The sequence below is a fragment of the Nicotiana tabacum genome, chromosome 1 (genome assembly GCF_000715075.1).
Source record: "Nicotiana tabacum cultivar K326 chromosome 1, ASM71507v2, whole genome shotgun sequence".
Classification (NCBI taxonomy): domain Eukaryota; kingdom Viridiplantae; phylum Streptophyta; class Magnoliopsida; order Solanales; family Solanaceae; genus Nicotiana; species Nicotiana tabacum.
In genome coordinates, this window is record NC_134080.1 from 78,722,821 (window position 1) to 78,746,279 (window position 23,459).

At 36.8% G+C, this 23,459-nt stretch overlaps 1 protein-coding gene and 1 non-coding gene across 3 annotated transcripts; both read left to right on the forward strand.

The window, feature by feature from the left end:
* The first annotated feature begins 504 nt into the window (after positions 1 to 504).
* On the forward strand, positions 505 to 17,200 carry LOC107804265 (putative beta-1,4-xylosyltransferase IRX9H). 2 transcript variants are annotated; one of them, XM_016628117.2, is made up of 4 exons: positions 505 to 2,144; positions 2,540 to 2,789; positions 2,998 to 3,204; positions 16,806 to 17,200. In XM_016628117.2, exons 1-3 carry the CDS (start codon positions 1,243 to 1,245, stop codon positions 3,163 to 3,165), a joined length of 1,320 nt encoding a protein of 439 aa, XP_016483603.1. In that variant the 5' UTR covers positions 505 to 1,242; the 3' UTR covers positions 3,166 to 3,204; positions 16,806 to 17,200. The 2 variants fall into 2 exon arrangements, with proteins under 2 accessions (XP_016483603.1, XP_016483604.1); XM_016628118.2 differs by lacking the exon at positions 16,806 to 17,200 and adding an exon at positions 7,160 to 7,555 and having other exon boundaries at positions 509 to 2,144.
* A 1,320-nt stretch (positions 17,201 to 18,520) lies between these two features.
* Positions 18,521 to 18,602, forward strand: TRNAS-CGA (transfer RNA serine (anticodon CGA)). Its single transcript has one exon. It is a non-coding gene; the product is annotated as a tRNA-Ser (tRNA).
* The last annotated feature ends 4,857 nt before the right edge of the window (positions 18,603 to 23,459 follow it).

The following is a 23,459-nucleotide window of genomic DNA, read 5'->3' on the forward strand; positions in this document are numbered from 1 at the left end:
CTCTCTCCTAGTTGAAGACATGAATACACGTTTATTTTGTGAAGTCAATATTATGGTTGATAATGTCATTAACATAATTAGAAAAAGCTTACGAGAATGTGTAATTGCTGATTTATAGACTGTAAAATTAGTCTCTTTAATTATTAGTTCATCACGTGCCAGTCATAGAAGAAATCTAAATATTCACTCTCAAATATTCTTATCACAATGTATAACTTTCTCATGACAACATTTTACTAAAACAAATTCTCAAAGTTATTAAATCACAGCCAAACTAAATAAACATTTTGGTCACCAAAATTAAACTTTACATCAAAACAGTTTTTGAAACAATAATACTGGGTCAAGTAATGAATTAGGAAATTGTGAGACGTTTCAACATAAAAAGTCTATAAGTAATCTAATTGAAAAGGAAGAAGAAAAGAAAAGATAAAAGAGTGCTTGTAAATGCCATTGCTTTGTTTTTTTTTGTTTTTTTATTGTGTCCACGGCTGTCACTCTTTCGCTCAAGATTCAAAACATTGAACCCTTTCAGCTCATTTTGTGTTTGACTAGTTGCCCCAAGAAAGGTTTTTGAAGTTTCTATTTTTAGCACTGCCCTTAACTAAATTGTCTCAAAAAGAGGTTGTTTCTTCTTCTTGTTCTTTGTGCTCCTATTGAGTTGAACACCCAAAAAAAGATCGATGACCCTTTTCTTATTGGAAGAAAATACAGTAACCCTTTTCATTTGAGCTCAAGATTTGCTCATTTCAAGTTCAAATCTGGCGTTTTCTTGAGGTCAGAATTGACTTTTCATTTATGGGTATTGGCCTTTTGACTTCATTCAAGATTTGGTTGATGGTATTGTGCCCTTTTGTTGCAATGTTTTGAATCTTAATAGACATGGCGTTTCATTGTTTGAGTACAGATCAATACTTGGAAAAGTTTTGAATGTTGAGCAATTGACAGTGTATTGTGATTTGACTCTATAAGAGTCAAACAGCTGGTTGAGCTTGTGCTGAATTTGTCATCATTGAGGATATTTTCAGTGTACTTGATGTACTAAGATGGAGTTATTATCTATTCTGGTCTTATAAGCTATTCCTCATTTTAAGCTATTATAGTTTCAGAAATTTTCATTATATTGATAGAGTTGGATAAGGCCTAAGGTATTAGTTTCGTGTGTCAAATTCAGTGGACATCATATTGGTTACTTCTGGCAAGAGTCTCTTTGAAACAATTTAAGGTTGTCTGATTACTATTATGGCTTCAATTAGAAGAACATTGTCCCCAGTGCCTCGTCCTGGTAGTACTATGAATGGAGAGGCATGTCTTGTTGCCTCTCCTTTGTCCAAGTCATCATCATGTACTCATAGCTATACACCAACTGGTACATTGCTGTCTTCTCTTGGTTCATTGGATTATGCGTTGTGCAAGGTTCAAACATTTGTACTTGGTCTTTTGTCACGAAGATCTTCTAGGCCATTGGAGAGGTCAAAGTTGAAGGGGCTCATTTGGAGGAGAGCTCTTTTACAATTCTTTATCTGCTTTGTTCTTGGAGTATTTATTGGTCTTACTCCATTTGTTTCACTAAATTTGTCTACAAATTTTATATCTAAACATCAAGCTTTCTCCTTTGAGGTCGAAGAAAATGCTCGCTCATATGACGTATCTAGAAATGTGACTTCAACCACTGAGAACTTGCCTATCGTGGATAATTCGACATCAGAGCCTAACTTAGTACATGTTGAACTGAAAAAAGAAATTGCCAACAATGCCTCCTTTAACCAATCACTTGAACAAGAGTTTATGTTGTCCCGTAAACTTTTGATTATTGTGACGCCTACAGAAACTCGGCCATTTCAAGCATACTATCTGAATCGTCTAGCCTATGGATTAAAGTTGGTGCCTTCTCCTTTGTTGTGGATAGTTGTTGAGATGAACTCTCAGTCTGTTGAAACTGCTGATATATTGAGAAGAACTGGAGTTATGTACAGGCATCTTGTGTGCTGCAAGAACTTAACTGATGTGAAAGAAAAAAATGTGCACCTAAGGAATGTTGCACTCTCTCACATTGAAACACACCATCTCGATGGTATTGTCTATTTTGCTGATGAGTACAACATATACTCTGCTGATTTATTCGAGCAGATGAGACAGATCAGGTACTCTATTTGTTAAATTTTCTTACTTTCTGCGTGTTAGCTACCTTGTTTTACTTTTGTGACATAAAGCTAAGTGGAAGAAAGTTTCCAGTAGGATATATCCTTAGGGAACATTACCTATGCTCAATTTAGTTCATGATTGCTTGTTCTCGTTTCTTTAATCTCGCATAAGCTGTTATTATTTTGTTTATAGTTATATAGGAAATTCATGTTTAAATCCTTAACAGGTCAACTGTCATTTGCATCTTGATCACTCTGATCTTGGGTGCCTCTCACTATATCTTGTCTCATTATAAGCATTTGTTTTAAATGCGATGAATCATGCCCTTCTAGGTAATCTGCTGAGTCTGTAATCCTATTTATCAACTTTTTTGATAAAAAATTGTTGTATGCAGCCGGTTCGGGACATGGATTGTGGCAAGACTAGCTGAAAATAATAGGAACGTTATCTTGCAGGGTCCAATCTGTAACGCCTCTCTGGTTATAGGTTGGCACACTGAAGGTAGAGCAAAAAGATTTCAGAGATTCTCTGCAGAAATATCGGGATTTGCGTTCAATAGTACGATACTTTGGGATCCTAAGAGGTGGCACCGACCAACACTAGAACCTATAAGGCAGTCTGATACAGCCAGAGCTGGTTCCCAAGTGAGTTTTGCGTTCCTGGATCTTTGATGATTGTTAATAAAAATAGATATTCTGTTAGTGGATACTTCTTCAAGAGCATGGCTAGTGAAAGTGTATTTGAAGTTGGAGCACTACACCCAATCACCCTTGGGAGAAAGGGGAAGGGATATTACAGCTGTTATCTATATTACCGTATGCGAATATGTCAATCCTAATGATTTTATTGCAGGTGAGCACATTTATTGAACAAGTGGTAGAAGATGAAAGCCAAATGGAATGCTTACCAATGCACTGTTCAAGAATCATGGTTTGGCAATTCAACACAGAAATATTGTACCCATATCCTCATGAGTGGCTGGTGAAGAATTACTCAAGCACCATTACTTCAGTTGGATAACAATTTTGACATACAGAAAGATTCTTGAGCATTAACAAGGTGCGTGAATTCTGTCTATATTTTTCCCATGAAGCTCCTTACTAGCTCTTTTAGTGTTCTCTTTATTTCCAGCTTTTATGAACATTTTTGGACGTTTTCTAGCTTTAATTTGTCATGTATTTGTTGTAACTTCTATCTTATGAGGTGTCTGCTTGCAGTGATTTTCTATCTTATGAGGTGTCTGCTATTTTCAAAGAGATTTCCATATATTAGTGACGACATCATCATCATCATCATCATTAAATACTTTGGGAAATCAGATGCCGAGGAGTCTCCAATCCAAGTCACAGTTTCCAATCATGAAAACTAAAGTTATTGATTTTCTCTATACCAGTCTACTAAGATCAGTCCACATACTCCGTGATTCTGAGTTTTCTTTTTCTTTCCTGCCATACGATGTACAAGAATTTTAGCAACTTAGAATAGCTTATGTCAAACCCTTGCTTATTTGCTACCTAACTTACCCTACAAAGCAGCTTAGATCCAAACTGCTGCTTCTTTGCTACCAAATTACCCTAAAATCTTCCACCCACCAAAAGTAGGGATTGCAATGAGGAAGGGTTGGGCAAGGCAGTACCTAGCACCACCTGAGAGGATCTGGGGTGGTGATGGAGGAACAACATGTGGGCATGGTGGTGGTGGTGGTGGTGGTGGGGGCATGGTAGAGGGAGGGGAGGATGAGGACCAGTGACAGGGCCCGTAATTTCACTAAGGGGTTTCAAAATGTAAAGAAGTATACGCACGAAGAAACTAAGGAGATTCAATATATAGTCTATACATAGCTACACAGTGCAACTTTTTGATGAAACAGGTGTCAATTAGTCTAAAGTGGCTCTGTCATAGGACGAGGTAGTGCATTTGGGTTGCCAGGTGGTGACGTGTCGCATGATCTTTTGTTATTTGGAATATAGGAAGGGAATTAAAAGTAAATGCAAATCAAAAACTTGATTCAGATTTTGAGAAACGAATAAAAATTACAGATTTGGATCTTGACTGTTTTGTGAGTAACGTTAGATAATAGTTAGTAATGGGCAATAATTACTAAGAATACCAAGAAGAAACCAAAGATATCAAAGAAGAAGTTATCTTACTACCTTGAACTATGAACTAGTTAGGTTGAAAGATAAATCCCACCGCAAGAAGCATCAAATGTTCTATAGAACTCTCAAGTGAGTTGAAAATCAAAAGTGGTGAAACAGGTTCGCTGTGCAAATTTGACATTGAAAAAGCTTTTGATCAAGTGAGTTGGGCATATCTCATCAACATCCTAGAGAAGATGGGATTTGGAGATAAGTGGATAAGGTGGATAAAATTCTGCATATCAACTGTGAAATATTCCATGTTGGTTAACAGAAGCCCTGTAGGTTTCTTTTCTCCTCAGAAAGGCCTCGGGCAAGGAGATCCTCTCTCTCATTTTCTCTTTATATTGGCAATTGAAGGTCTCTCACAGATGCTAGGAAGGGCAAAGGAGCTTAAATGGATACAAGGTTTTGAAAGTGGAGAGAAATCCTGCAAACCAGTCAATGTATCACACTTGTTATATGCAGATGACACATTGATCTTCTGTGGTGCAGAAAGATCACAAGTAGTCAATGTCAACCTCATCTTACTCATTTTTGAAGCATTGTCTGAGCTACACATCAATATGTTTAAAAGTATTATCTATCCGGTGAATGAGGTTCAAAATTTGGAGGAATTAGCTGAAGTACTTAGATGCAAAATTGGCTTCTTCCCTACAACTTATCTAGGACTCCTCTTGGGAGCCAAATTCAAATCCACCGGAATTTGGAATGGAGTCATTGAAAAAGTGGAAAAGAGACTAGCAACTTGGTAAATGCAATATCTCTTGATGGGGGCAGACTCACACGGATCAGTAGTGTCCTTGACAGTATACCAACTTATTACATGTCTTTGTTTCCTATCCAAGCTCAGTTCGGAAACAGCGAGACAAGCTAAGAAGAAGGTTTTTATGGGAAGGAAACAGTGAGACTCACAAATTTTCACTTGTTAGGTGGCCAAAAGTAACTCAACCAAAGTCTTATAGGGGATTGGGTATCTTAGGCTTCAGAACATGCTAATAAAATGGCTATGGAGGTGTGGACACATTAAAATACGTTACTAGAAGGAGATCATTGACGCCAAATATGGAATTCAGAATCATTAAAGCTCCAAGAAAAGTTTAGCAGCTTTCAAAATGGTTTTTTTCAGAATACATCATTCAAAGTTGGTAATGGTGTTCATGTGAAATTCTAGAAAGACATATGGCTTGGTAATACAGTACTAAAGGATTCATACTCCGGTCTATACCAAATAGCCTGCAATCAAGACTTAAATATTGCTCAAAATAGAGAGAACAATGTTTGGCATCTAGTGTTTAGAAGAAATCTTCATGATTGGGAAATCAATGACTTGCTTGCTCTCCTAGCCACACTGGGAGATTTCATCACTGAATAGTTGTAAGACTTGGCCAAAAGATTTCCTTGGGACTTGAGCTCTTCTTCCACCATAATATACTTTTTAACTGCTAGTTGAAGCCCAATAAGCTTGTCTTGTGTTATATAATGAATGTAGACATACGCTTATGTAATGTACATAGCTAGAAGAATATTTCCTTTTTGATTCTTTTCATAGTTAGGGTTCTATGTACTTGTAATATATACTTGTTACTTCTTGAATAATATTCGAGAGAGATTGCTCTATTGTCTCTGTACTTAACATGGTATCAGAGCCAAGGTTGTAGCTTGGTCGGAATTTGATCGCTTTCTTGCCGGAATTCGTTTGCTGCCTGATTCTTTGCCAAGTTGCAAAGTAACTATCACAGCTTACCTAGGGGGAATCGCCTCCCCCTAATCTGTAGAAACCTAGAATTCAGTGGCTAGATTCCAAGTTACATTCTGGCAGGATTACTTCGGCAGCACGTATGGGAGTGTGGAAGGAAAATTTGAGATTCGGCTTTCGTCTCTGACATAACAAGTGATTTGCTGCCAAAATTGTTGGTGGCTTTCTTGGTTAGACCACTCTCTCGCTTCGTGACTGCTTCTCTAATTTGATTGAGGTTTTCTCTGGTTATTTATCTGTTTCTCCGGTTGTTTTTCTAGTTGGTGTCTATCTTTGATTCTTTTTTGAGTGACTATAATTAACGGACCACGGCTGGCCATATTTTCTTGCTGAAGATACTGTCAGATCTTCTCTCTCGTGAGTTTGGTGGCATTGTAGGGCTCAGAAGCAATCAGTATTATTTTGTTTGGTGGTAAAGAGTTCCTTTGATTTATTCCTTTGGTTAGTTTGGTTAATTGCTGCTATTTCATCTCCGTAGTTGATTGATAACAGTTACCAATTTGGCTGGGAAACCTTTCAATTTTGTCTACTTTGATTCTGATATTGATTTTCTCTAACAAATTAAGTTGCTTTCAACTGTAAGCTTGTTAAGGAGTTGATTTTGCGGTAAAAGTTTTTGATTTCTTTAATCGTGAGTTTTGTTAGTTGAAAAAAAGCAATATCTATTAACAGTAAGCAAGGAGGAAATAATGCTACAGCTCCTAGTCAAACAAGCTTGGTTCCCAACGAGTTTCTTAAATTCTTTCAATATTATCAATTAAGGAATCTTCTTTAGTTACTGCTTTCGCTAGATCAAATAAAACATGTCTGTTACCTCTTCAAATAAATGGCGATTGATTCAGGTGCCACAAATCACATGACAAGCAATTCAAATATTTTTTCTACATTTCGATCAAACAAAGCACCCTCTTTGGTTACTGGAGCTGATAAATCAACTTGTAACAGTGTTGGATCTGGAACTTTTAAACCAACTTCCTATATTACCTTGTTATCTGTTTTAGGTCTACCAAACTTGGTCTTCAATTTGATTTTTGTTAGTAAAATCACCAGAGACCTTAATTTTTGTGTCTCATTCTTTCTCGATCATTATTTGTTTCTTGATCTTACGACAATGCAGGTTATTGATAAAGGATATGTATTTGGTGATCTCTACATTCTTGATGAATGGGAGCCACGGTCTGCTGCATGATCCGGTGTTGTCTCTCCTTTTGAAGCACATTGTCGGCTAGGACATCCCTCTTTACCTTTGTTAAAGAAGCTTTTTCCTCAATTTCAGAATATTTCGTCATTGAATTGTGAGTCATGTCGAATTGCAAAACACCACCAATCTCGTTAGGTCCAAGGGTTAATAAGCGAGCTGAGCCAGCTTTTGAGTTAGTCCCATCTGATGTTTGGGGACCATGTCCGTTTTTTTTTGTAAAACCGGGCATAAGTATTTTGTTATCTTTGTAGATGATTTTTCTCAATTGACTTGGATTTACTATATGAAGAGCCGCTCTGAAGTGTTTACTCACTTTTCTACTTTTTGTGCTGAAGTCAAAACTCAATTCAATGCTTTAATGCGTATTCTAAGGAGTGATAACACCAAAGAATACATGTCAAAGATATTTCAGTCCTACATGAGACAAAATGGTATACTACATCAGTCTTCATGTGTTGATACACCCTCTCAAAATGGAGTTGCTGATAGGAAGAATAGGCACTTGAGACAGCTATAGCACTATAGATTTTGAGAAGAAGAAAAGTTTTCTTGTATTTATGTGTATGTTTACATCCCATGAGTAAGGAAATTTATACAAAGCTCCTAATGTTAATTAAGGAAATAAAATAAATCTGTACAATCAATCCAGCTATCAAATCAAATCAAATAAAATCAGATCTCCTAAATATAATTAAATCTCCTAAAATCATGCTAATCAACACTCCTAAATCAAGTCTCCTTGAATCATGCTAATCAATATTCCCCCTCAAGTTGGTGCAAAGGTGTCGCACATGCCCAACTTGCAGCTGAAAGTATGGAAAGTTCGCTTGTTGAGACCTCTGGTAAACACATCAGCTAGTTGTTTTTCCGATGGCACATGAAACAAACTCAAGACATCAGTTGTAACTTTTTCTTTGATGAAGTGTTGATCAATTTCCACATGCTTTGTTCGGTCATGCTGGACTGGATTATGAGCTATACTGATGGCAGCTTTATTGTCACAGTACAAGGAAAGTTTTCCTTTTTTCATATAGTTTCAAATTCTGTAGTAGCTTTTGTAGCCAAAGCAGGGCCATAGCTCTATATTCTGCCTCCGCACTTGATCTAGCAACTACACTTTGCTTCTTGCTTTTCCAAGTAACCAAGTTTCCTCTTACGAGCGTACAATAACCGGATGTTGATCTTCTGTCATCTAGAGATCCAGCCCAACCCGCGTCTATAAAGGCTTCTATTTGGAGGTGATCATGTTTGGAGAAAAGTAGACCTTTCCTTGGAGCAGACTTCAGATACCGCAAAATGTGAAAGACAACTTGCATATGAGGATCTCGGGGATCATGCATGAACTGACTCACCAAGCTAACTGAATAGGCTATGTCTGGTCTAGTGTGAGAGAGATAAATGAGTCTTTCAACCAGCCTCAGATATCTCTCCTTATCAACTGATTCTCCAACTCCGCTTTGTAACTTGTGATTGCTTTTAATGGGGGATTCTGCGGGTTTGCAACCTGTCGTACCGGTTTCTTTCAAAAGATCCAGGATATACTTCCTTTAAGAAATAAAGATTCCTCTTTTGGATTTAGCAACCTCAATTCCCAAGAAATACTACAATTTTCCTAGATATTTGATCTCAAATTCATGTGCCAACAACTTTTTCAATCGAGACATCTCCTCTTTATCATCTCCTGTCATTACTATATCATCAACATAAACTATGAGAAGAGTGAGTTTACCCGTTTGATGTCCCAATCAAGATTAGCTGCACAAGATAAAAAAATTCTAACAGTGTTCATCTTAGCAACAGGGGCAAATGTCTCTTGATAATCCACTCCATAAGTCTGAGTGGCCACCAATCTTATTTTGAATCTTTCAATTGAGCCATCAGCTTTGTGCTTCACAGTAAAGACCCATTTAGAGCCAACCAACTTCTTATCTGGTGGTGAAGTGACAAGTTCCCATATCTCATTTTTTGACAAGGCCTTCATTTCTTCAATCATAGCTTGTTTCCATTTAGGATCTACAAAAGCTTCCCTCTAATTCTGGGGAATAGACACAGAAGAAATAGACAAGGCAAAGGCTTTATAGGAGGGAAACAAAGAATTTTAGGAGACAAAATAGATAAATTTGGAGGTACAAGATCTGACTCCTTTTCTGAGAGCAATAGGTTCATCTAACTCATTAGGAAATGTAGATAACTCACCAGTAGAAGAAGGTTCAATGTTAGTAGATTGCATGATGGCTTCTTCTGCTCTATTTTTCCTTGAGTAAGTTTTCAAATCAGGCCTATCCAAACGTCCAATCGTCTCCCCCTGAATTCTTTCTCCAATTTCACTTTTCCCTGTGACAATGTCATCAAGAGGTCCAATAATGGAACTAGGTAGAATCACCTCTTCCTCCTTACTGCTCTCCCCCTGAAGAGGTGATGAGGTAATACTGAAATAGGGCTCAAATTCTCGAAAGGTAACATCCATGCTAACAAAAGATCTCTTAGAGGGAGGATGATAACATTTGTAACATTTCTGTGTCGGAGAATATCCAATGAAAACAAACTTTATAGCTCTAGGATCAAGTTTCCCAAAATTTCTAGTGTGGACAAAGCAAACGCACCTAAACACCTTTGGAGGAACAATATATTCATTCTTACCCTTTAAAATATCCAGAGGACTTTGAAATTGAGGGGTTTAAGTGGCATTCTGTTGATAAGATAGGCAGCCGTTAGAATAACATTCCCTTAGTAAGGTTTTGGTAGATGCATGGTGAACATAAGAGATCTTGCTACTTTTACGGATGCCTATTTTTTCTTTTAGCGACCCCATTTTGTGCACAGTGTAAGGACAACTAGTCTGATGGACTATCTCATTGGACTCCAAATAAGCACTAAATCTTTTATCCATGTATTCGCTGCCATTGTCAGTTCCCAAGATTTTTATTGCATCAAACTGAGTACAAATCATCTTATGAAATGACCGAAAACAAGAGAAAACTTCACTTTTGGCTTTTAACAAATATACCCAAGTCATCCTAGTGCAGCAATCAATGAAAGTAACAAACCATCGACTACCAGACAAAGAAACAGTTTGGGTAGGACCCCATACATCAGAATGAATAGTCATAAACGGAGTTGTGCTTCTATTATCTCTCACAGGATAAGAGTTTCTAGTATGCTTGGCATATTCACACACATCACAGAACAAAGATTCAAATCGAGTCCTTGAAAACCAATCGGGATATAACTTCTTCAAAACAAAGAATGATGGGTGTCCTAACCGTTTATGCCGTTGTATTATTTCTTGGTTGACATCCTTACTTTCCCCAAAAAAGGCTTGACTAGAGTTTTGAATCTCATCTAATATATACAAGTCATCACGCAATCTACCACTGCCAATCCTTTTCCCTGTTTGAAGATCCTGAAAAATACAATGATCGGGAATGAACTCGATTTTACAATCCGGAGCTTTGGTGATGGCACTAACAGATAAAAGATTGATAGGGAACTCAGGGACATAGAGCACGGATGATAGTTTAATATTGGGAGTACAAATGACAGTTTCTATTCCAGAGATAGGTGTTAAAGAACCATTAGCTATTTTAACATTATCTTCTTTGGGACACGGAGAATAGTTTTGAATGCCTTTAGAAGAGCCTGTCATGTGTCTATTTGCACTAGAATCGACAATCCAAGAATTAAAGTTATCAGCAAAGGCAGTACCTGATTGCACATGATTGGATGTGGCAACATTAGCGGAGTCAAGTTTGGCTAGGAGGCGACGGAGAAGGTGAATTTCATCCGAAGACAAGATTTCTCCAGAAACCATCTCCTTGAATATCTCCATATTTCCGCCCAATCAGAAGGAAATTAGAAGGAGTTTGTGTTGCCGAAAACCAACAAGAGAGAGAAAACTCGACCTCTTTGATAAAAAAAGGAACTCTAGTGCTGCGAGGGAGATAACTCACCTCAAAAATGTAACAATGGTTCTGATACCATGTAGATTTTGAGAAGAAGAAAAGGTTTCTTGTATTTATGTGTATGTTTACATCCCATGAGTAAGAGAATTTATACAAAGCTCCTAATGCTAATTAAGGAAATAAAATAAATCTATACACTCAATCTAGCTATCAAATCAAATCAAATAAAATTAGAATAAAATCAAATCTCCTAAATATAATCAAATCTCCTAAAATCATGCTAATTAACAAGTACATTTGTTTCAAATTAAGGTTCCTGAACAGTTCTGGGCTGATGCGGTCTCTACGACTTGTTTTCTAGTTAATCTCATGCCATCTACCGTGCGTGATGGTAATGTGCCTTATAGTGTTCTTTTTCCGAACAAGTCATTATTTCCAGTGGAACCTAAGGTGTTTGGAAGCATAGGTTATGTTCGAGATGTTCGATCATCTGTTACCAAGTTGGATCCCAAGGCATTGAAGTATGTTTGTTGGACTATTCTCGCCTTCAGAAGGGGTATGGTGTTATTCTATTGAACTTGGCAAATATTTGGTGTCGACTAATGCGGTATTTTCAAAGACTACACCATTTTTCTATGCACCTCCCATTTCTACAAGCCAAAGGGAGGGAATGAATGGCTAGTATGTTAGGTTACCCGTACTTTGACAGAACAATCAGATGATATTTCTCCATCTCCTAGTTCTTATATTGAGCAGCAATCGATTATTGTGCCTTCAACACTTACTCCAACATTGTTATCAGGACCTCCAATTGTTCAAATTTATCCGCGTAAGCAAGAGACAAATAATACATGTCTCGCACTAGTTCCTTCCTCATGTGATCCTCCTCAACATGATCCTCCAGAAAACCTTGACCTTCATATTGCTTTTCGCAAAGGTACACGTACTTGCAAATTCTTATATTCCATTGCTAATTTTGTTTCCTATGACCACTTACCCTTTATGTCTAGATCTATGATTGTTTCTCTAGACTCCATCTTGGTACCCAAAATAGTAAAAGGAGGCTTTGTATCATCTCGGATGGTCTGATACAATGCTTGAGGAAATACATGCCTTAGAGGATAATCACATAGGATTTGGTGGATTTACCAAAGGGAAAGAAACCGGTGGGATGCAACGGGTCTTTACTGCTAAAGTTAATCCAAATAGTTCTGTGGCAAGACTTAAGGTCGGACTTGTGGCTAAAGGATATGCTCAAACTTACAGGGTAGATTATTCCGACACTTTCTCTCCGGTTGCCAAAATCACTTCTATCCGATTATTTATTTCTCTAGTTGCGTTCGAGAATTGGCCTTTACATCAGCTGGATATCAAGATTGCGTTCCTTCATGTTGATCTTCAGAAGGAATTATATATGGAGCAACCACTTGGTTTTGTTGCTCAAGGGGAGTATGGAGAGTCTGTCATTTGAAGAAGTTCTTGTATGGCTTGAAGTATAGTCCACGAGCTTGATTTGGCACATTCAGTGAGGTAGTTCAGGAATTAGGGCTAAAAATGATCAAGTGCGATCACTCTTTGTTCTATCGGAAATCAACAGTTGGCACGATTTCCTTGTTGTATATGTTGATAACTTTGTTATCACAGGAAGTGACTATTTATGGATTTCTTCCCTTAAGTCTTTTCTGCGTACTTGGTTTCGTACAAAGGACTTGGGCCAGTTGAAATACTTTTTGGGAGTAGAAGTAAATAGAAGCAAGAAGGAAATTCATTTATCTCAGAGAAAGTACATTCTTGACTTACTTGCAGAAACTGGAAAGTTGGTAGCTAAACCTTGTAGTACCCCAATGGTTCCTAATGTGCATCTTATGAAAGACGACGGTGATCCTTTTGATGATCCAGAGAGATACAAGAGGTTAGTTAGGAAATTAAACTACCTTACTATGACTCGTCTAGATATTGCTTTTGCGTAAGTGTTGTGAGCCAGTTCATGTCCGCACCAGTAGTCAAACATTCGGCAGCTTTGGAACAGATTTTGTGTTATTTGAAAGGAGCTCCTGGACTTGGCATATTATATAACAATCACAACCATACTCTTATTAGGTGTTTTGCAGATGATACAAAATTGATAGAAGATCTACTACAGGTTATTGTATCTTTGTTGGAGGGAACCCGGTATCATGGAAAAGTAAGAAGCAAAGTGTTGTATCTCGATACAGTACAAAATCCGAGTATAGAGCTATGGCACAGTCTACGTGTGAGATTACGTGGATACTATCATCTTTTAACTAAAATTGGATTGCAGCATCTAATACCAGCAAAACTTTGGTGTGACAATCAAACTACTCCGTATTGTGTCAAATCCAGTTTATCATGAAAGAACTAAGCATATTGAGGTTGACTATCATTTTACTTTTATTCGGGAGAAGATTCAGGAGAATTTGATCTCCACCGGCTACGTGAAGACATGAGAGCAACTAGCTGACTTGTTCACAAAAGGCATTGAATGGAATTCGAGTTGATTACCTTTGTAACAAGTTGGGCATGATCAACATCTATGCTCCAGCTCGAGGGGGGGGGGGTTACATAATGAATTTAGACATATGCTAATGTAATGTACATAGCTAGCAGAATTATATGGATTCACAACAAATTTATAGGATTTTTTTTTTTTTGATTTTTTCCACAGTTAGGGCTCTATGTACTTGTATACATAGTGTTACTTCCGGAATAATATATGAGAGAGATTGCGCTATTGTCTCTGTACTTTACATCTTGAAATTCCTTCGTCTCCAATGGAGTTAAGATTTCATGAATGCTATCACTTCCCTTCCTCAAAGACCAAGAAGTGTTCAATGGGAAAGTGTTCCAAAAGTTTTTGAGTCGCTTCTTCAATTTCTGTCCATTCCAGCTACATACTTGCCTCCTTTAGCATTGACTGATATGCCCATTGCTCCACAGAAACATTTAAGAACAGGGTTTAGCAGAGAACTCAGTGTTTGTCTTCACATAGAAAAAGTCTACTGCACACTTTAAATCCTCATTTTCTGATAAATTTTTCTCCATCAAGCATGCTTCATGTACAACCAACCAGCCGAAACAAGTTGCTCTAGGGAAGCTTTTGTTCTCCAGATTGCTTTTCTGGGCCAATTCTCTTGTGCATCAGCTGGAAACTTCAGCAATTGGTAGCATAGTTTAACAGTGAATTGCCATTCTTATCTCCTTTCCAGACTAGAGAATCTGGTTTATCTGGCTGAGTTTGTACGCCTTCTAGTATGAATAGTAATTGTGCTAAGTTTTCTATTTTACAGTCAAAAAGTTCCTCCTAAGCCCTAAATGCAATATTTCACTATTCCAGCATTCTGTAATAGTGCCTCATGGTTAAAACTATGCCCAAAACTTCAGGGAAGGCCTCTCTCAAAGGATTTGATCAAACCATGGGTCAATCCACGTTCTGGTTTTTGTCCATCACCTACTACAATCTGTGTTAATTTTTGAAATTCACCCCAGTGGCTGTTAATTCTCTTCGAGAGAGATACACCATATGCCTGAGCTGTTTGTTTAGTGCACCATGGCTCATCCAAACCATACTTTTGTGATGATAACTTTCTTCCGCACTGCATCCTGAGGTCTCTAACTTTCTTCCACATTGTATCCTGAGGTCTCTAACTTTCTTCCACATTGCATCCTGAGGTCTCTAATTCCCCACTTTTAAGGGTGTGTAATCCCCAGACCTCCACCTTACCAAGCGTATTCCAGTTGTTTCACTTCCTTTTGAGGTGTTGAATGTAATGACATGGAATCCCATCCACTAAACTATTTATTAGGGTGATTCTACTCCCCAAAGAAAGATATTGCCTTTCCCATGAAGCAAGCCTGTTTTCACGTTTTCCACCACATTCTGTCACAGATCAGCATGTCTATGTGACCATGTTTAGCTCCGACACGAAGCCCAAGTACATAGAAGGGAAATTTTCTGTTTACGTCCTTATATAGCTGCTAATGACTCCATATTGTTCCCATTTCTAACAGAAGAGAGACTGCTCTTTGCCTTCCTCTGCACCATAGAGTACCAGGATATCGCCTGCATATAGGATGTGGAATACCAATCATGTTTTGTGTTTCACTACCAATGAAATTTCCTTGATCAATTTCCTTTTTACTGCCTGCTAATCATTTTACCGAGGACTTGCACAAGTAACAGAAAGAGGAAAGGAGACAAGGGGCCCCTTGCTTCAACCCAATTTGTGGCTGGAAGCAGTCTATTGGGGTGCCATTCATTAGGATCAAGTACCTGACTGTATCGACAAGTTACATGCTTTCTAATATTGATTCCGTTCATTCGAAATCCCATAGTTCTCATCAAATCTAGCAAAAAGGTGCAGTTAGCACGGTCATATGCTTTCTCCAGGTTTAGTTAGCAAATGACTCCTTTTACCCTTTGCTATTCCTTGTATCCAAACATTTGTTGGCCACTATGCGCATCCAGAATTTTCCTCCCTCTACAAATGCATTCTGAGATTCACGGATCAGTTTCCTAGTCACCACGTGAAATGTTTTTGTATATGCTACCCAAATGACTGAAATATTGAATGTCTTTTTACTCAATTGCTGTGAGTGTTATGAAGGTAGCATGTAGGGTATTTATAATTTGTCTTCTCTGTTGAAATATTTAAATGTTTTTATGATGTCTCCTTTTTGGAAGGACCAACATCTCTGATAAAGCTATGGTATATCCGTCAGGTTCAGGGGCCTTATCCCCAGCGTTACTTTTGTAATACTGAATAATTTCTCGGTAAAAAGTTCCTGTAGCTATTTGATTCTAATAGTTATAGAGGAAACTGGTGGTACAAATTGCTCGTGCTTCAGTTTGAAACAAATGTTAAACATAGAATCAACTGATGTAATCATTTATGTCAACTATAGTGAAGAGGTAACCATTGACGCCAACAACTATTATGTAACCATTTACAACTATTATGAGCAATTATTTAATTAATGATGTAACCAAAATTGAGTCGGAGTGAATTTAAGAGGTTGAGTGTTGGAAAGTGAAGAAACTAGAGAAAGTCTTCCACAACAGCTATAGAAACGATGGTGAGGAAAGAAAAAGTTAATTTGAACAAAGGTTAAGAGATCTAGAAAATAGGTAAATTAATAGTGAAAAAGAAGCGAGATTAATTGGGGTAGGGTGATTAAAAATTTGGACCCTCCCCCTCCCTCAAGAATATTGTATGGACTCTTTGTGGAAAAAAAAATATCATACAAAGAGAAATATGCTTTGCTAATATCTCAACTGTTCATATGCACAAGAATCGAAAGCCTTCTGGATTGTGCAACCATCAAATTTGATACAATGATCTTTGGTAAACATCACGGCAGAAGGTATTGGGAGAGTAACCTCATCTTGAATATGACGTAGATTGTAATATATAAGCAATCAGGAGAACAATAGCATCTAATTTCATTGCTGCATTCTTGTTTAACTATGAAATTTGGAGAAAGTATACTTCTCTTGATTCTGTAAGACATTCATAAGAAACTTGGACAACTAAATAGTAAATACCAACTGAACAGAATGACTTTTTATGATGGTGTTATTCCCTTTGTCAGTAAGTTTTGGTATTAGCTGTTTGACAATGATGCGATCTTTTCTAATGCAGGGAAATTTTGGTAAACAATTATGAGCATCTGCTGCAAATATTTATCGGACCAACAACCGGAACGCTATCAGTTTCGAGCCTGTAATGTTTAACTACACGTTATAGCATCTAGAGAGACGAAGGAAACCAGTTCTCTGCCCCTTCCTGCCTCCCCCGACCCTCTTCCTATTCTACTGCAATATCAGTAGATATTAATTTGTACAGTTGCATAGCAAGTCATGGTATTTGTCTTCTGGCTAATTGTGGCCATGTTGGAAATTATTTACAACTGATAGGTAAGTTTCAAGCTCCCAGCCAATTCTATCAACCGAAGTTTTTGTAATCCACCTTGATGCTGCAAAAGAGTTTTATTCTTGAACTGGCTGCATTTCACTAAGACGTGTGCATATTTTAAAGTGCTAGTTCTCCACTCCAATATGTTTGATAATCTTTTCATTCTGGAACATCTCAAAGTGTTTGACATTATCTAATTGTTATACAATTCTTTCACAGATAGTACCAAATTTCAAATTCACTGTATTCTTCAACTTTTAATCATTGATTTGATTTTTCTTGTCCGACACCATTTTCATTTTTATTCAACTTTTTCACAGCTTTCATGATTCAAATTCAATAAGTAATTCAAATTTTAATCTGTGATGTGATTTTTCTCTATCAAGCTAATTTTTAAACCATTACTTCAATATCTTCTTCTAGTAATAACTAACATATTATATAAATCAATAAAAACTGTGTGCCGAGTCAATTTTTATTTTTTTTATTTTTAAAAGACGGAATGGAGGGAGTATTTAGCTTATCGATTCTTCTTCTGTGTAGTGTAATGCATTTATCAAGTGGATTATGTTTCAGCCCTTGCTGTATCTAATGGTGAAAACGAATCCAACTGCAGCTCGGGACTATATGTGGAGTAGCAAAATCATTAAAGCGATTTTTTTTCCTTTTACAGTTTTAGTATATATTCAATTATTTATACTAGTATATTTTAAAATGGGCTACTGGCTGTCTTTTTCTCATGGAATAAATTTTTTTATTTTTTTTTAAAACAAAGGGTGAAATAGGGCACACCGGGTATAGACAAGCCTAGTAATTTCAGAAAGAAAAGAAAGGATGAAAAGCAAGCCTATTATCTTACAGTCTAAATAAAAAAAATCTTTTAAGTCTATTTTTCCGGAAGACATCGCGCCTTCGTACAAGATTTCGGATTTAGGTGATTATGAATTTCACAAATCATTTATCGAGTAAACCTTTATTAGTAGAATTATTTTGTAAGAAAATTATTCACTAAAGATTCAAATTAAGTTGGTTGCTAATATTGTTCATGGAGTTTCGGTTGCTATGTATACTGTTTCTCTAAGGGAATCAATTCTCGATTTAGAGACAATCATTTCAGCGTTATTCCCTTTCTCTTAATTATTTCACAAAAAAAGGTATGAACACATAAATTAAAAAAGAGAATTCCTGAGTAACCTACTAACCTTGTTGCTCCCCCCCCCCCCCCCCCAACCCCCCAAAAAAAGAATCCCATATGTTTAGCAGCTAATAGGAATGTGTTATTATGAAAGTAAAAGAATGATCGAATTATTTTTTCCTTTTTGTTTTTTCACCTGGTATCTAGTACCAACCCCGACTATTAAAGGCGACTGATGATTGAATAGTTAGTAAGTGATGGATAACTTGCTCATTATTAATAATAAGGAAATTGTTGACAGGCAAGCATCGATATGTCTGAGTGGTTAAGGAGACAGACTCGAAATCTGTTGGGCTTTGCCTGCGCAGGTTCGAATCCTGGTGTCGACGTAAGTTTTTTCTTTTATTTATTTTCAACTTTATGTTTTATTCTTTTTGTCTGAAAACATACATTATTGTCTTTACTAGTATTAGTTTTCTTTTTCGACCGAATAAATCTTCGAGGAATATTAAGAAACAAAAAGCAAAACATCTTCAAGGATTATGATGCCTATCTTCACATTAATGTCAAAGACTAACAACCTAAGGGTTATAGATTAACTAATTTTTCAGGATTTATTATAATTAAGAATTATTCGGCTTCTCGTTGTGAACACGAGATTTTTGCCTCCCAAGAACTACTCCAAAAGAAATCACAAATAATTTTTCTTTGCATGCAATTTTTGAATTTTCGTGGCATTTCGTCTGTGCATGTTTATTTTATTCTAATTAAGGAAAAATACAAAAAAAAAAAAAATGGTAATGCAGATGCATATGCATTCAGGAATTAATATTGCATTTTTAGAATTAATTAATCATTGGTTTATATAAAAAGATAATATAAAAATAATATATTTAGGAAATTATAAACCATAGTTTGGTTTTAAAAGAAGGAAAATCACAAAAAATATGTAATTGTTATAATTTTTGTCATTTAAGTATGCCTTTGTGTGATTTTGATTTTTAACTAAATGTTTAATTTGTATGATATTTATTGTCAAGTGTTAATTGATTTTACAATTTAATTAGGAATTGTGTGAAATTAGGAATAAAAGTAGAAAAGAAAAAGAGTTGGAAAAAATAAAGAAAATCCGGTTTGGGCCAAAAATTAAACTTGAAAGCAAGCCCAAAACGAGCTGGCCCAATGCGTAAACTGGTCCGTCTCCTCAGAGGTGCCCGAACGGCACCGTTTTTGTCACAGTTGAGCGGGGCCGTTGATTTCACCTGATCAACGGTCCAGATCAATCCTCATAACCCGTCCAACAAAACCCGACCAAGGTCCGTCCTAATCCGCCCTGTTACTACCTAAACGACCCTGTTTCGCCTGGGAATCGATCACAGCCGTTGAATTGTTATAATCCAACGGTTCAGATTAATCGCTTCAGATTTAATGTACCAAACCCCTGAAACCATTTCTACCCATCTCATTCACCCCCCCCTCCCCCGTTCCAAGCTTCGTCTTTAACGACCCCAATCCCTCCCCAAACCCTAGAGCCGCCACACCACCCCTTCGCTTGAAACCCGGCGGAAACAACGCCGCCCGCCACCCAAACAACACCCCTGAACCCCCGAGCCTTCCTCAATCCAAATCTATGACCCTTGTTCCTCGACTCGTTACAGAACTCTTCGAATAGAAGATCAAAGAGTCGACCCCAAAACCCTAGGTCGTCCAATCCGGACCAAATCTACACCCAATAATTCCCTGACCTCCCTCATGCTTAAACCACCATTAATCCCGTTCGAATCTCATGAGAACTGCTCGAATCCCAAATCGAACAAAGAAGAACCCTAGATTCCAAGAAGTCGGAGTTCGTCGAGATTGGGGGAAAAACTTGAGGTCTCGACTGACCTTAGTCGAGTGTTCTCAGTCAGAACATTCGATTAAGGTCCGTTCGGCCTCAAAAAGGTCAAAACTGGTTCAAGACTGGGACATTTTTGTTAAAAAATCAGAGGTATTTTTCCTTTCTTTCTTTCCTTTTGTTCATGTATTCTATGTGTATGTAGTTGCCTATTTTATTAATTTGTGTGATTTTTCTACTTTTTTTAGATCAGTTCTGTTTCATCATTAGACCTCTTCATTTTTGTCCAATTCTGTCATTTGTTTGTGTTTGCTGTAATTGTGGTGAGTTATAATGCGTATAATCGATTTGAATAAGTTCGTCGATTAGTTGTTTTATTATAAATCCTTGCCTCTGTTAATGTTGATTTAGGCAGTCTATTTACTATTTTTAGATTGATCGTTAACATTTGTTGTAAGTAATCATTTACTTAATTCCTGTCGATTAATTCGTTTTGTTTGTTCAATAAGCAGATTAGTCAAATGTTGTTATGTGTGTTTGATCCGGGGCCATTAGATCTCAGGGCATTGTCATTGAACTGACAATGAACCTGCCCTCATATTACCTCCATTCATGTGCATATTAATTCAAGTTTTAATTTCAGTTTAAATGATTCTATTAGAATTTTTTGTAAATTCAGTTTGTTTGTTTCAACTGAGATTCGACCTCAGTCATTTAGCTGTCAATAAGTGTGTTTATAGCTGTTAGTCAGAGTTAATGTTCACATCTTTAATAGTTGGAACAAGTTGCAGAATAAAAGGCTGCCAGGCAATAATATCAAGGGGTTTGCAGGGTTAGTTTGGGAATTAGCATACCCACTATTTAAACTAGGATCCTACTAGACTAAGTGGAAACATTTCTTAATGGGAATGACACTTTTGCTGATTTTAAGGGGCTGAAAGGGGCACTAATAATCAGCACTAGTATAATGGGTTAATTAAGAAATGAAAAGTAGGATACTAAGTGGACAAGGCACTAGCTGAAAGGCTTATTTAAGATAACTGAAAATCTGATTTGGGGGAGGAGGGAAAAAAAAGAACAGATTTAAGAAGAATAAAGCAGACTGAAAAAGAGAGAAAACTGGAGGAAAAAAAAAGAGACATAAAGGAAGAGGAGGAATTTTCGAAAAAAAAGTGACATTAGGCTGTACTTCTTAACCTAAAAGACCATTGTATTTTCAAGAGGGATAAGGCTGAGGTTTATTTCAATAGTCTCAGTTTGTTTCGTCTGAGTGTTCAAAGTAAGGAAACTCTTGTTGCTTTGCATCTATTTCTCTTCTGCTTTGACTGTGGCTGCATTTTGGTATTACTGGGATTCATTTGGCGTTGCTGTTGATTTTGCCTGAAGCTACTATTGGATATTCTTAAGTTTGCTGTTGGTTTTTCAATCTGCTACTGGTTTATCTGTTATTGGTTTCACTGGTTGTATTGCTGGATACTGCTGAACCAACTATTGTTGTTGCTATTGTTTACTGCTGCACTACTGATCTTCCACTCCTTCTTTGCCTTTCCAATATCAGGTACACAACTGGCACATCTTGTAAGCTGAAAAATATTGAAGCATGAAATACAAAAATGAAGAGTTGATTGCTCTAGAATTCATTTTAAGTTGTATTCTAAAGCTTAATTGTACATACGTTAGTTAATTTCCTGTACTAGAATCATGTAAGTGTTTATTTATGTATAACTGGATATTTTTTTGCAATAGTTTAGTAAGAAAACTACCCATGGATGTTTAGTTTAAAAGGATTGATATAGTAACTTTTGCTCTGTTAGACAGTATTATTTGTTAAATTGCATATATCAAGAGCATGTTAGGCCATTTAGTTTATTATCAAGCATTCAACAGTTATCTCATTGAATAAATGGCCTATTTCGGTAACTGACAGGAACATAGTTTAATTAGATACAAGTAGTTGATTTAATGCATATAAATGGTTTTTAGAAAGAAAATTTAATTAGATTTCCAAGTTCTTACATTACAGTAGAACGCCACTTTAAATTTAAAGGAATTTGTTAATAAAATGATACCATTTTTACAAGCTATGAATGTGTAGAAACCATTAATTAGCCCTATTGGATTAAGGATGGCCCGGGTCCAATTTTACCTCACATACGTTGGACTTGGGCCCAATAAATGGCAAATAGATCACCCTTATTGCACCATTTTCAGAATTAACAAACCGTACATGGATCTTAACTAATAACCCGCATGCATGTAAATAAATTAGGTACCCTTTCTTATTTTATTTTTAGAGATGGACGGAAATAGAAAAACATAGTTACTATAGGATGATTCTTTTAAAATAAAAAATGGAGGTGTGCCTCGCATAGGAAATCACAAATTGCGGGGCCCTGGGTAAATATATATATATATATATATATATATATATATATATATATATATATATATATATATATATATATATTTTCTTTTTTACTTAGACTTTGGGATGAGTCGTTTTTAGCAAAACTCCACGGCCTTACCCAAAAAATAGTAATACGCTAATTGCTATAGGCGTGCATTTTAGTAATCTTACCCTCTTAAACTCGGGTGTGCATTTCATGCGACCCAAATCAAAATCCCAAAACATTGAATAAAAATGTGTTCCGGATTGCGGGTGCATTTCATGTGACGCAATTCAAAGACATATTTTTATACGATGTTCACATTCTTTTAAAATATAATAATAAAAGCGGTAAAGGGATAAAATTTGCACAGGAACTCATAATTGTATAAAATCAAATAATCAAGCCAAATGTAACAGTTGAGCGACCGTGCTAGAACCACGGAACTCGGGAATACCTAACACCTTTTCCTGGGTTAACAGAATTCCTTATCCGAATTTCTGGTTCGCGGACTGTAATACAGAGTCATTCTTTTCCTCGATTCGGGATTAAAATTGGTGACTTGGGACACCCTAAATCTCCCAAGTGGCGACTCTGAAATAAACAAACAAATCCCGTTTCGATTGTCCTTTAATTGGAAAAAACTCCTTCACCCCTCGCGGGGACGGAAAAAAGAGGTGTGACAGCTCTGGCGACTCTGCCGTGGACCGAACCCAGAATCTCTGGTTCAGGGTTCAAGAATTCGAGCTTAGAATAATTGTTATTATTTGGCTTTATTTATTTAATTAATTTTATTTACATATTTTGCCTTAAATGTGCTAATTAATTGTCTTTACCGCTTTGATATTATGTGAACTGTATATAAACTGTGCTGAAACCCTTCTCTTCTTACCTCCGGGGAGAAGCTCGCTGTTCGAGACTCCCTATTCTGTTAGTGTCAATACCTGAAATAAGAAAGAGGCTCGGATAAGTTACAAAGCCGGATGACCCCGCGGGTCCCCGGTACGTAGACCCCTCCTCGA

Excerpts from the sequence above, each read along its gene's own strand:
- LOC107804265 (XM_016628117.2), top strand. The coding sequence starts at position 1,243 with ATGGCTTCAATTAGAAGAACATTGTCCCCAGTGCCTCGTCCTGGTAGT. Across the intron at positions 2,145-2,539 it reads GAGCAGATGAGACAGATCAG|CCGGTTCGGGACATGGATTG; the intron begins GTACTCTATTTG and ends TGTTGTATGCAG. Across the intron at positions 2,790-2,997 it reads CAGCCAGAGCTGGTTCCCAA|GTGAGCACATTTATTGAACA; the intron begins GTGAGTTTTGCG and ends ATTTTATTGCAG.